At 39.0% G+C, this 14,033-nt stretch overlaps 1 protein-coding gene across 1 annotated transcript; it reads right to left on the reverse strand.

Annotated features, from left to right (window-relative positions):
• Window positions 1-13,343: 13,343 nt before the first annotated feature.
• On the reverse strand, window positions 13,344-14,033 carry LOC121732679. The gene has a single exon (XM_042122633.1). The coding sequence runs from the start codon at window positions 14,031-14,033 to the stop codon at window positions 13,344-13,346; it is 690 nt and encodes a 229-aa protein (XP_041978567.1).

A 14,033-nucleotide genomic window follows, 5' to 3' on the forward strand; every position in this document is an offset into this window, starting at 1 on the left:
CTCTCACACTGGAATGAAAAAAATATAGAAGCCTCCAGGTATTTAGTGAGATGACTAATACTATGACTAACCTACCTAAGTCGTTAGAATAAGCTATCATAAAAAAGAATAAGCTATCAAAACAGAAGTGAAACCGACATTTTGAAAACCAAAGAATTCGAATAACATTAAGACCTAAACTAAATTCATCTACTTAAATAATAACTAGCTATTTGGCTGAGCTTTGCTCGGTATTCGATAAAACACGAATAAAATGACATTTTCTAAAAATGATTCCTAGCTAGATCGATTTATCGCCCCCGAAACACCCTTATATGCTAAATTTCATGAAAATCGTTGGAGCCGATTCCGAGATTCCAATTATTATACAGAGTGTAACAAAAATAAGTGATAATACTTTAGGGTGTGTACGTGTTCCTTGTAGAGAATTCACCGTGAAAGTAGCAGCGCTGCAAGACAATTTTTTTTTTCAATTTTGTATGGGGAAACTCGTGATGCTCGGGCCCTTGCCCATACAAAAGTGAAAATAATATTTCGTCTTTCAGCGCTGCTACTTTCACAGTGAACTCTCTACAAGGAACACGTACACATCCTAAAGTATTATCACTTATTTTTGTTACACACTGTATATTATATTGTTTTTGGAACGAAGTTCCTTATCGCGCGTTGCGAAAGGGAAGGGTGCTAGACGGAAAAAGTTGTAACGCCACTTTTTGACCGACACTAATTTAGTATCTGCGAAGTATGGGCCCTCTGCCCATACTTGTACTTGTAACTGCGTTGATGTGGCGATGTTCCTCTATGGCGGGTTCTTTTTTTATTTTTATAACTTCGTTCCATCCGGGTGTCCCTTGACACCTCACAAGTTTTTTTTAATCCTAGAGATTAGAGACCCATTCAAGCATTCTGATGCTAAATACTCTATGAAGATCACGTCTGTTTTGTTACCTAATAAAGCAAAGCTTAAACGCTTCCCTAGACGCGTTCGCAGCCTGAAATTTGAGAGGGGAGGGATGGATATAATAGTAACAGGCACAACTCTATGTTGAAAAAGATTATTACAAGGTAAATAACTAAATACCTAGATTTCGTCTATCGCCTGTGATCGCACACGCGCTTTGTGTCTCTTTTCATGGAGCAAGCTAGGTTTAGCTACAACTATGACTAGTAGCCAAACATACAGTGTGTGCACGCGCAGCCAGGTGTAGTAGCCGGGTGAGGCAGCACACGTGATTTCACTAACACGTGTGCGGTGTTTTACAAACATTTCCACCGTTTCAATGTCACTTAATTAGATTTGGGGTTTGGAGATTATGTATGTGTTTTGTCGTTTACGAGTATATGGGTGTTGAGTAATCTAGCCAGGATAGATCCCGGACAAAGTGAGCAATAGACATATTAAAGACGCGAGATGATGCGATACATTTTGCAATAGGTACATATGCACAAAAAGATACACATTGAATGTACTATCAAAGAAGTTATATAGTACGGGAGCCCTAGAACATTTTTTTTTATTACTATCAAGCTAATTTTTTGTGAGTAGCCTCATTTTGATAAGACGAACAACATTTTTATCTGAGAAAAATCTCGAAATTATTTGCTAACAGAAATAGAAATTATTTCATACTTTGACTTGATGGTCCTAAAATATGGACTGTTTTATTTGTAGGACAATGTTACTCTTAAATTATGTGACTATTAATATATCAATATACAAGTATATTGATTCCTATGCAGATGGCGGACCTAAGTAAGTTGGTCGCGTTGTCAAACCCATCTATCACAACATTCACAACAAACATTGAATTGACATAATAAGCCGACCAATTGACGTAGGTCCGTCAACTGCCTAGGAGTCGCTGTACATGCAGACATCGACCAGAGGTGCATCGACTAAGAGCTGACGACCAAATCAGTCACGTGGCTTCAGCTGTATTAAAACTCTGTTAGCTACTTCCCTAAATGACCTTTTCTGATAATCTGCGTGCTGGCAGGCCGTGGGTGGTGGGTCTGGGTGTAGTGGGTCGGGGAAAAAATGTAGGCTCAGTGACTTTTTTTTTTTTTTCCAAACAGTTGCTCTGTACTTCCTGTGCACCCAAAAAAAAATTTTTTTATGAAATAAGGGGGCTAACGAGCAAACGGGTCACCTGATGGAAAGCAACTTCCGTCGCCCATGGACACTCGCAGCATCAGAAGAGCTGCAGGTGCGTTGCCGGCCTTCTAAGGGGTAATAGGGGAGGGTAGGGAAGGGAATAGGGGAGGGTACGGAAGGGAATAGGGGAGGGTACGGAAGGAAATAGGGGAGGGTAGGGAAAGAAAAAGGGTAGGGGATTGGGCCTCCGGTAAACTCACTTACTCGGCGAAACACAGCGGAAGCGCTGTTTCACGCCGGTTTTCTGTGAGGACGTGGTATTTCTCCGGTCGAGCCGGCCCATTCGTGCCGAAGCATGGCTCTCCCCAATTTAATCGATCTGGTGGTGGGAAGGGGTTGCCAGCGTTGTTTTCGTTTTTAGCTCTCCGTCGAACATCGATACACATTGAAAGAACAAGTTTTGAGCCGCCTATAATAATTCCTAATTTGAATGGCTCAAATAGATCGCATCGCTTTTTTTATAAAATAAGGGGACAAACGAGCAAACGGGTAACCTGATGGAAGGCAACTACTTTCGCGCATGGACATTCGCAACCACAGAAGAGCTGCAGGTGCGTTGCCTGAATTTTAAGAGAAAATACGCTCTCTTCTTAAACGTTTGTTACCTAACAATGTGAACTGCCTTTTATGATTGACAATTAATGACGATGATCATGATGACCACAAGAAAGCATAACGTAGATGGCGGTGTCTACACGTGACATATGAGTAGAGTTCCACACGTGAGCAATATCAAATGTTTTTACTACGGACTTGCATACTCGATAAGCGTAATATATCACGTGGTTTTAAACTTCTTACATTCATGAGCTAAAACACGTGATGTTACTCGACTACGTCCGCGTCAGAGAATACTAAAAGTGACAGTCAAAGAGAATATTCAAATCACTACGGTGACCACTGACCTCCATTATACAAGTACGCTGGACTTATGATACCCACCTGCTTTTTGTGCCTATTTGAAGCGGAATCAGCGCCACCAATGCGGGGAAAGAGAACTAAATTTGACGTAACCACAACCAATGACAACAGTTGTCATCACTAGTATTAGTATATAGTTCCAAGTACTTTCACTACTACTATCAGCGCCAATATGGCGACTTTCAAACGTCATTTTTAACGTCTTTAGTTCTCTTCCCTCGCATTGGGGGCGCTGATTCCGCTTCAAATAGGTACAAAAAACAGCTGTCATTTCAAAGGGTATCATAAGTCCAGCGTACTTGTGTAATGGAGGTCAGTGAGTATCTGTGAGAGTAGCGCAAATTGGGTTTAAGCGTTTTCAATCCGGAAATTTTGATATCAAAGATGCACGTCGCTCTGGTCGCCCTGTTACAGACAAAACTGATGCCATTTTTGAAAAAGTGGACCAAGATCGGCATGTTTGTAGTTACAATGTAGCTGATGAACTGGGGATTGACCACAAAACGGTTTTGGCACATTTGAAAAAAGCCGGGTACACGAAAAAGCTCGATATTTTAGTGGTGGTGGTGGTCAAATAGGCACAAAAAATAGCTGTCATTTGAAAGGGTATCATAAGTCCAGCGTACTTGTATAATGGAGGTCAGTGACGGTGACAGTCAGAAAGTCCTTGCCACGTTGTCGGCGATGATACCGAAATGTAACTATAAAATAACAGAGAAGACTGCATACCTACAGCTCCGGAACAGCCCAAGGTGGGCGTGCTGCCTATCGGCGTGATACTAACATCAGTTTAAATTCTAATCGGTAAAGTGGCATAAACAAAAATACGTAACGTAAAGACTTTTTAGAGATATAGAAGATATTATACGTTTTCAGATTTATAGTATTCTTATGATGGATACATTTCTCAGAGCATTTTAGTAAAATGGAATGAGCTCTTATCAACTTATACTATTCAGTTCTAAAATTAGTAATATTAGTAACTATAAATGTGATTCCATTTGTGAGATAGTTTAAATAAAATGATATAGTGACCAAGATCTACAGGGTCCAGTCTAACGCTAAAAACATTATTCATTTATAAACCCAAATTAATCCAGCTGTCGTATTAGCCCAGTTTGAATATCATACAGTAGAGTTTTTTTAAATGAAACGGGGTAAACGAGCAAACGGGTTACCTGATGGAAAGCAACTTCCGTCGCCCATGGACACTCGCAGCATCAGAAGAGCTGCAGGTGCGTTGCCGGCCTTATAAGAGGGAATAAGGTAATAGGGGAGGGTAGGGAAGGGAATAGGGGAGGGTAGGGAAGGAACAAGTGTAGGGGAATGGGCCTCCGGTAAACTCACTCACTCGGCGAAACACAGCGCTAGCGCTGTTTCACACCGGTTTTCTGTGAGCCCGTGGTATTTCTCCGGTCGAGCCGGCCCATTCGTGCCGAAGCATGGCTCTTCCACGTCAAAAAGAATGACCTAAACGTGTCGAATTGATTGATTTGCTACTAAAACTTAAACGTGATTTTCCACAGCAATTGCTACTAAAACGCGATCATTTAAATTGCGCCCGATTCAGAAGGTTTAGTGTGAAGAATAGAGATAAACCTAATGTATACTTCTTGTATTGTAGTATTGGTTTGGTAGTCAACTTGAGAACTGTAATAGTGGAGTGCGCTCCAGTTCGCGGGTCGGTACAGCCGTGACCCAGACGGAAAGTTAGTCCATTTAGAGTAACACAGTCTTGGATTTAGTCCACTCATGTAGTCGTTGTAACCGAATGTTACTGTTATCTAGTTTCAGCCGGGTCGAGTCTTGTTTGCCGATCGTTTATCGCATTTGTATGAGTTTCCTAAAATATACTACAATAAAGTTCAAAATATTGTGAATCAAGACACAAATGGTCACTATAGCGCCATACACTTCATATTTTTGAGAAAAATAATAATAAAGTGTACTATTCAAGCCTATGAGAGGCCTTTTAATGGCCACATTAGAAATGCGAAAGAATAGAAAGAATGAATAATTTCTGACTGACTGACTGAAAAAATATCACTTTGTTTATTCTGCCGTTATAGAACCCTAATAGGCACTGTCTCGCCAAAAAATATCAGCTTGTCTATTCTGCCGTTATAGAACCCTAATAGGCACTGTCTCGCCAAAAAATATCAGTTTGTCTATTCTGCCGTTATAGAACCCTTATAGGCACAGTCTCGTCAAAAAATGTCAGTTTGTCTATTCTGCCGTTATAGAACCCTTATAGGCACTGTCTCGCCAAAAATATCAGTTTGTCTATTCTACCGTTATAGAACCCTTATAGGCACTATCTCGCCAAAAAATATCAGCTTGTCTATTCTGCCGTTATAGAACCCTGATAGGCACTGTCTGGCCAAAAATATCGGTTTGTCTATTCTACCGTTATAGAACCCTTATAGGCACTGTCTCGCCAAAAAATATCAGCTTGTCTATTCTGCCGTTATAGAACCCTTATAGGCACTGTCTCGCCAAAAATATCAGTTTGTCTATTCTCGCCATTCTACTCGGTAGGTGTAATCACGCCAATACAGTCTTCGTCATACGCTTGAAGTAATTTAGTATTTATTTGCTACTTGAAATGGCAAATTTCTTATCTGAAGTGCTATTTGCTGGACAATAACGTTTGATTGCGGCCATCACTATAAACAAAGACATATCACGCTGAAATCACTCAAACCAATTTATATATCGTTAAACCAATTGGTCTACCAGCGTTATGTCGGTAGAGATGAAGCTGAATGAAACAGATACGCTACAGCATGCTACAGTTAGCAAACGGATCCCGCTTGATCAAAAAGAAAAATCTTATATCTTTAAACGAGCAATTCTTGTATATCATATATAATTGGAATCTCGGAATCGGCTCCAACGTTTTTCATGAAATTTATTATATAGGGGGTTTCGGGGGCGATAAATCGATCTAGCTAGGAATAATTTTTTGAAAATGTCATTTTATTCGTGTTACCGAGCAAAGCTCGATCAAATAGCTAGTATATCCTTATACAACAAAATTAACGTTGTTTACATCAATTTCGTACTTCCAGAACTGACAAAATATTTAAGTTTTTGTTCAATGGTGTCAGAACGTGGTTATTTTTTACAATATCAGTTAAAACTTAAACCATTTTTTATCAGCCCTTGGTAGGAGTTAAAACGACTTAGGTCTACCAGAATGTGATGGCAAAAAGTGAGAAAAGAAATTGACTCTAGCAATACCGGAGTAATTGGAATAAAACATTTTGATCCTTTTTTTTCCTTATAGCGGCTGATTCTGTGTGTATAACATGCAAATATATAAATTTATCCAATGATCAAGGATATTTTTTGAAAATCTGCCGTCAAAATTGGCCATCAGATTCTGGTAGACCTATACCTACGCTTATCTATGCAAAAGTATTAATTCTAAACTTGAGGATAAAAGATAAAAACAATAATAACACGTAATTCAACTATATAATATTAATTGTTTCTTTCCGTCACCTGAGCTTTCAACAACAACTCTTAGTCATTTTAGGAAATCAAAATATATTATGTGCCCAATAAAACAAAAACATTGATGAATTAATTATTTTCTATTATTATCATTACATCAATCTTTCTTTGGAACATTCTGGAATTTAAAAAACCAATCATTAAAGGAAAAATGAAAGAGGAAAAGCAAGAGCGAAGCACGGTAAACATTACTTATGATCTGCAGTCTGCAGGTCGATGCTAAATCCTACAATTATTGTTCTGCGATGCAGTCTCGACGTCAAGTTCAAAAAACTTCAAACGCGTTCTGATTAATTAATGTTAAAAACTCTAAAACTATCTAAGTATAAGTGCCTTATCACACTGGCGATTAGCGAGCGATTTGAAAGCAACGCGACTGCGCAGCGCACACGCCGCGATTGCGCGGCGTGCTTGTCGCGACAGCGCAGCGTCGTCGCGGCGTGGCGTGAACGCCATTTTGTACACTCGTCTACACAGATTATTATTATATAAATTGACTCGTCTAGGGAGTGACGTCAGAATCCATTTTGCTGCTGAGTGTCCAATCTGCAAAATGCTGCGCAATCGCGTCGCTTTCAAATCGCTCGCTAATCGCCAGTGTGATAAGGCCCTAAGGCCTAATATGAATTGGATTATTTTCCGTATCTCTGCTCTAAAACTATGGTTTCCATAGAACGTTCTCGAAGACCGTAACAAACAGACAAAGAAAGGGTAAATCAGCGCAGTGTTGACAGTTTGAACTGTTCCACATCTGCCCTCGGGGACATGAATCAACAGCATATATGGGTGACACTCCAATTTAACAATTGAGGAAGTCACAATGAGGACTTTAGCTTAGTTTCGGACTAATATGCTTTCATTGATATGACACTAGTTTTGTGTGAAATCATCGTCATACTTAGAAAGGCTTTCCATCTCACAACTTTATCTTTAACTTTCAAGATCTTAATATGCTCTTTATAGCCTTTTGACACTGACAGGCTTTTAACAATATTACTTAAGAAATTACTTATTGCAGACTATTAATAATTGTAGGGACATTATATCAATACCTTTGCTAAGCCATGAATGCTTAAGAAGCATTCAAATTATGAAATTTCTTAATATTATGAACACTACAATCGTAAATGCTTTGAATCTAAAGATTACAGAGTGTATAGCCTACATAGGGAAACCGTCGTTTGAAAACTTTAACGATCAATTAACTACTCTACATTCCGTGGTTGTTAAGCATTTGCGTATTAACTATTAACCCACAATTTTTTTTGTTGAATTATTAATGCAGTTCTGTTCATAACTGCATTCATAACTTAATACGTAATTTTTGTAGGATGGACGATGGTACACAAATGCTTTTAGAGATTTATGTCATTGTTTAAATAACATTTTATGATTTCAGTCCATAATCCACGATTACTGGACACAAATAAAAGCACTTCCCCTCCTAGAACGCCGACGCCGATGTAATACGGACGTCCGCTGTACAATAAGGAAGAATCTGTCGCCAACACTTTAAAATTCAAATCAAAATCGCACCCACTCATTGTCTCTACTAGCTTTCTTCTGGGGGAAAGACTAGATATACGAAAATACTTTGGTATGGTATGGAATTTTCGCTGCTGGGTACTGGGTAAGTTCTCGAACTGGGAAGCATAATTGTAGATTCGGATTTTATAAAAAAATATTGTAATTGTTTTATAGGGTGCCGTGCCCAAAGGGTAAAAACGGGACCCTATTACTAAGACTCCGTCACAGTAAGTCTTACAATATTTAGGGAATATTGTAATACTGTGACTTCGTTGTCTGTCCGTCTGTCCGTCCGTTCGTCCGTCTCTGTGTCTCCAGGCTGTATCTCAAGAACTGCTAAAGCTAGACTTCTGAAATGTTCACAGATTGTGTAGGTATATCTGTTGCCGCTATAACAACAAATACTAAAAACAAAATAAAATTAATATCTAAGGGGGCTCCCATATAACAAACGTGATTTTTTTGGTTTTTTTGCTCGTTATCAATAATGGAAACAGTTAGGCACAGGTGTACTTAATAACTAATAATAATATTAAAATAAAATAAAAAAATAAGGGTGGCTCCCATTACCCATCCAGAAAACACAATTTTTGGCCTATTTTTTGCTCTATATAACGGTACGGAACCCATCGTGCGCGAGTCCGACTCGCACTTGGCCGATTATTTATTTAATGGAATCCAAGAACTTCCTTACTCTTAAGGGCCGATTTAAATTACCTTTTTATGTCGATCTTTATTGTCTCTTGCCATAAAGTATGATCAAGGCTTATTATTGTAATTTAACACTTGAAATGTAATGAAATTGTTGATATCATCCAATTCTATAAACATTTAGGAACATAACCGATCCCGTGGAGGTCGAATCGATATTGATATCGAATATACATCGGCCAAATCGCAATTCACAAGCGGCCTTCAATGTATTACATACTACATAGCTACTACAGTGTGAGTAAACAATGCAAATTGACTTATTAATAAAGCGAATAATCGAGAAACTCAAGGAAGAATCCCGAATGAAGTTTTTTTTTTAAATGTAGAGTCAATCGATTATTTTTAATCAATCTAAAATGAACCGATGGTGAACTACTAGAAAACAAACATGGGTTCCCAATGTTCAAAACCAAACCAGTTCAAACCATCAGTTTAAATAGAAGTCTTTGGTTCAAACCAACTCCTTTGCAATGGATCAAAATGGTCTATAGTCTATACTCTATCGCAAATGTGTGGTCCCCTCTTCACGTACCTCTATATTTAGTTCTTAAAAATAATTATTTTTAAAACCGTTTTTAATGTTATCATTTCATTCATTCATTCATTCATTTTCATTCATTATTTCTGAAGAGAAATGCAAGTTTTTTCAAGATTTACCTGATCTACGCGAAAGATTCGCAAAATAAATTATCGTACTTAATTGATTTTTTCGATATGGAAATTTAGGATTTACCTGGAAGTAATTTGATCAGTAATCCTCATCTACAAGCCGTTTACTTATGTAAATAAACATTAAAATCGGCAAACGATATTCACAATCTGTAGAGGTTTGTAGGCGGAACAGTAATTTGGATGAAGATTATGTTTCCTTTACGGGAAGGCCAATGCTTAAAAATTGATTAGAATAATACCTGGAAATTGTAACTTAAATACTTTGTGAAATATTGGAATAATAAAATAATCGCAAATCCAATTAAGAAATTAAAATTTAGTAGTAACAAGATCACGGCCGCAACTCCGTTACGCCAAAATTTGTTTATCGCGCGGGAACCGTACATATTTCCGGGATCGGGGAAAGTATTCTTATATTATTCTTTCTCGCCGGGACACAAAATATCTCCATATTATTTTTTTTGCATTGGTTCAGGGCTTGTACCATGAAACTGTTTTGAGACTCAAACAATCGGACGAGAATACCGCCTCCTACTCTAACAAACGTGAAATGACATTATTAGAGCAGGACGCGGCATTCTCGTCCGATTGTTTGAGTCTCAAAACGGTTTCATAGTAGGCTTTCAGTGGTTTAGATGCGAAGAGGTAACAGAAAGACACACTTTCGCATTCATTAATATTATAGTATGGATTGTAATTCCTGAAAATATGTTCGAATTTGAAATCTGAATAGCTATGTCCACACTGTGCCTTTTTTTGTTCATCAAAGGCATACGTTATGGCGCCGTCAACAGCGTACGTGAAGCATGCCAGCGATGAATGCTCTCTGACCGTATCCAAAACTTCAAAAATGACAATATTGGCGTTGCGTTCTTTGATGCATTCAATAATTGAATGCGCCAATATGAAAGTTGATGACGAAAATTGAAGATGAAAGTGCACAGTGTGGACAGAGCTAATGATTACACCTGTTTAGATTCGGATAAACTAATTGCTTTTAGATTCCCCATAATCGGGTAAAAAACCTTTTTTCGAGGCCAATAACACTTTAATCCAATTATAACGCGCCCACTTCACAGCTAATCCAACGCACAGTTGAAAGCTTTAATCACTAGTAGTGGCCAATGATATTCTTATTATAGTAACTAAATATTGTTCCAAAAACATTATAAATGGGTACGCCATGATCAAGCTTCTAAAAATATTAAAATGACGATTTTTTGCGGCTTTCAGGCATACTAAGTCTTTACTTAATACCTCTTTGCGATGAAAAATCTTAAAAGCTAAGTAGGTATTATAAAATATATATACTAAAAATAGGAAAATGACGATAAACTTATTTTACGAGCTTCAAAAATAACATTTTGCTTTATGATGCTTTAAATATTCGAAAACAAATCACAAAAGCTAAGTAGCTGTTATAAAAAAAAGTTTCAATTAATATTATGCGTTGCAACAATGATAGAGCAGTTTTATATAATTTATGTGAAAACTTAATTTCGCTAGAAGCTAATGTGTTTTATGAGCAAAGATATTGTACCATTTGTTAACAGTTTTTAGGTAGAGGGTGCGCCTTTAAGTTATTACATATTTAAAAAATGGGCCAAGTGCGAGTCGGACTCGCGCACGAAGGGTAATGGTATTTTTTATTTAAAAAGAATTAAGCGGGGCTCCCATAAATATCGGAGCACCGGTTAATTTTTTTATTTTATTTTAATATTATTACTAATTTGTTGTGAAAAACTCAAGTCCCTTCCTCTTGCCATTATTGATGTAGAGTGAGAAAGGTTGAAAAAATTCAAAGTACGTAATTAGTACGTAATATGTTGTACGGGAGCCCCCTTAAATATTAATTTTGTTTTGTTTTCAGTATTTGTTGTTATAACATATATACAAAATCTGTGAAAATTTCAGAAGTCTAACTATAGCGGTTCTTGAGATACAGCCTGGAGGCAGACAGACGGACAGACAGACATCGAAGTCTTAGTAATAGGATCCCGTTTTTACCCTTTGGGTACGGAACCCTAAAAATATACTATACTATTATTGTAAGAATCGAAATATGTTGCCCGTAACTTTATCTTTAATAGTTTTCTTCTTCATTTTTCTTTAATAAAACTATCATTAATAATTATGTATTTTCCCCCAGACACAAAGTATCTTCGTGCTTCATTCAATTGTTTTTGGCTTGCGCACTGACTACAAAACAGTTTGTTACTTTGGTTTCTTACTTAATGTGCATCTCTACTTTCCGTTTCACATATCTCAAAATTAGTTACTGCATATAAAAATGATTATTTAATGTATGTACAAATCGATATAATTTAAGGCAATTTCGCCAAAAGAAAGCGACGTCGTGACGACTGTCATCAGCTGAGCGCGGATTACGAGGGAAACGCCGCCTTTCCCCGACAGATATTATTGTACCACCACCACGACGTCATATTATAATAAACTCTGGAATGAACTGCCGCCAGCAGTATTTCCGGACTAGTCAACTGGTCACATAATGACCTACAAATCTTCAAGAAGAGAGTGTATTCCCTCTTAAAAGGCAACGCACCTGCAGCTCTTCTAATATTGCGAGTGTTCATGGGCAACGGTAGTTGCTTTTCATCAGGTTGCTCGTTTGCCCCCTTATAATAAATAAAAACATGTACAGATGACGCTATGCTTATAATTAAGGAGGCGACTAACCCAAAATTGACGATTTTATCATTCATATTTTTATACTTGAAGATAATGCCCGAATTGTTTTATTTTCTAAACACAGATACTACATTATATTTCCAAGAATTTGATCTGAGCGGAAACACGATATCTTAAAATTTTCTCGATAGAAAAAAATCACAAAAATACATCTAATTTTCACGAATTTTTCATATATTGCCATAATCGTGCATTAAACTAAGTTAATATTTTAACACATTGTATAAAATTCTATCATTGAGACACTGGCTTGGCGGATTTTTAAAATATTGTATATTTAACGAGTTATTATGAAAAAACTAACTTGGCGATGATTCCGCGTCGTTATTTTACAGTTGGCATATGAAAGACGGGCGTGAGTGTGAAGAGAGAAGGACGATATTTGATTTATTGGGTAAGTCGCCCTCTTTAGGTATCGCGTTATTATATGTGTCTGAGAAATTGATTCATAATATATTATGCGGACGGCTAATTTCAAACTACTACTACTAGACGAGATTAAAACGTGGTAAAAATTAATAAGTCGATAGTCGGCGAAAACTTTATAATCTACTCGATTTTGCCAAAATTTGGTATGTAGGTACTTTAATTCTCGGGAATGGACATAGGATACTTTTCATCCCGAAAAAAGGAGTTGCGGGCGTCGCGTCGTCTAGTACCTAGATTCTACTAGACGACGCCCGCAACTCCTGTGCGTCAAATTTCGTTTATCGCGCGGGAACTGTATATTTTTTCGGGATGAAATGTATCCTATGTCCATTCCCGAGACTTAAAGTACCTTTTTTTTTTTTTTTTTTTTTTTCGTTGGGGGAATGCTTTTACGCATCCTCGGGGCCTGGGGAGGACCACCGAGGTATGTGGGACTCCCTGGGGCGGACGGAAGACGCACCCGGGACTACCCACTAAAACCCCAACGGTGTTCCTGCTCCTGAAGGTGGGACTACGGGAAATGCGTGATATACGACCGCAGCCCCACCGCCTCTGCCTCACCTGAGGCTCAACTCGTGGATACACCATTCCACATTACTCCGCGACGATGCACTGGAACACCTAGTGCATCGTGGCCTACCCGGGGTTCGATGTCATAGGCGACGGCAGCCCCATACCGGCGCCCCGAGCTCCCCTGCTAAGGCGGGATATCGCGACCATGTCTGGCCCTTGGTCTCCGCCTCGGCCTTCTCTGAGGATCGAGCGCCTCCGCCTCTCGCCTGCGCTCCGCCTCCTCTTTCGACGACATCACCACTTCGGCGAATGCCTCGACTGCCCTCCAATAGTGTTGGCTGTCCAGCATCGCACGAACGATGGCCGGCAGCGTGATGTCGGGTCCAATAGTGGCCTGTAAGGCCGCTCTTTGACTGCTCCAAGCGGGACAGACGAACAACGTGTGCTGCGCCGTATCCCGGTCGTCACTACAGTGATGGCAAGCAGTGTTTTGCTCGCGTCTAGCCATGTCGCACAGATACTGACCGAAGCAGCCGTGCCCGGTCAGTACTTGTGTGAGACGGTACGACAACGCACCGCTGTCTCTGTCCACCCATTCCCTCAGTACGGGACGCATTGCGTTTAGCAGCTCGACGCTGACTAGGGACTCATTCAGACGACCGAGCCAAAGGTCAAAATCTCGGTCCCGTGCTGCTCTTCTCCATCGCCGTATCTGGACTATCGATAGGATTCGTCCTACCTCACGTTCCTCCTGGCATAGCCAAAATATTTCAGCCAGTGACTCGGCTTCAATATCCCACGAGATACTGCCGGCAAGGACACACGCAGCATTTTTAGAGACGGTGCGGTATCCCCTTATCGCCCTTATAGCCAT

This window comes from Aricia agestis, chromosome 12, assembly GCF_905147365.1.
Source record: "Aricia agestis chromosome 12, ilAriAges1.1, whole genome shotgun sequence".
Classification (NCBI taxonomy): domain Eukaryota; kingdom Metazoa; phylum Arthropoda; class Insecta; order Lepidoptera; family Lycaenidae; genus Aricia; species Aricia agestis.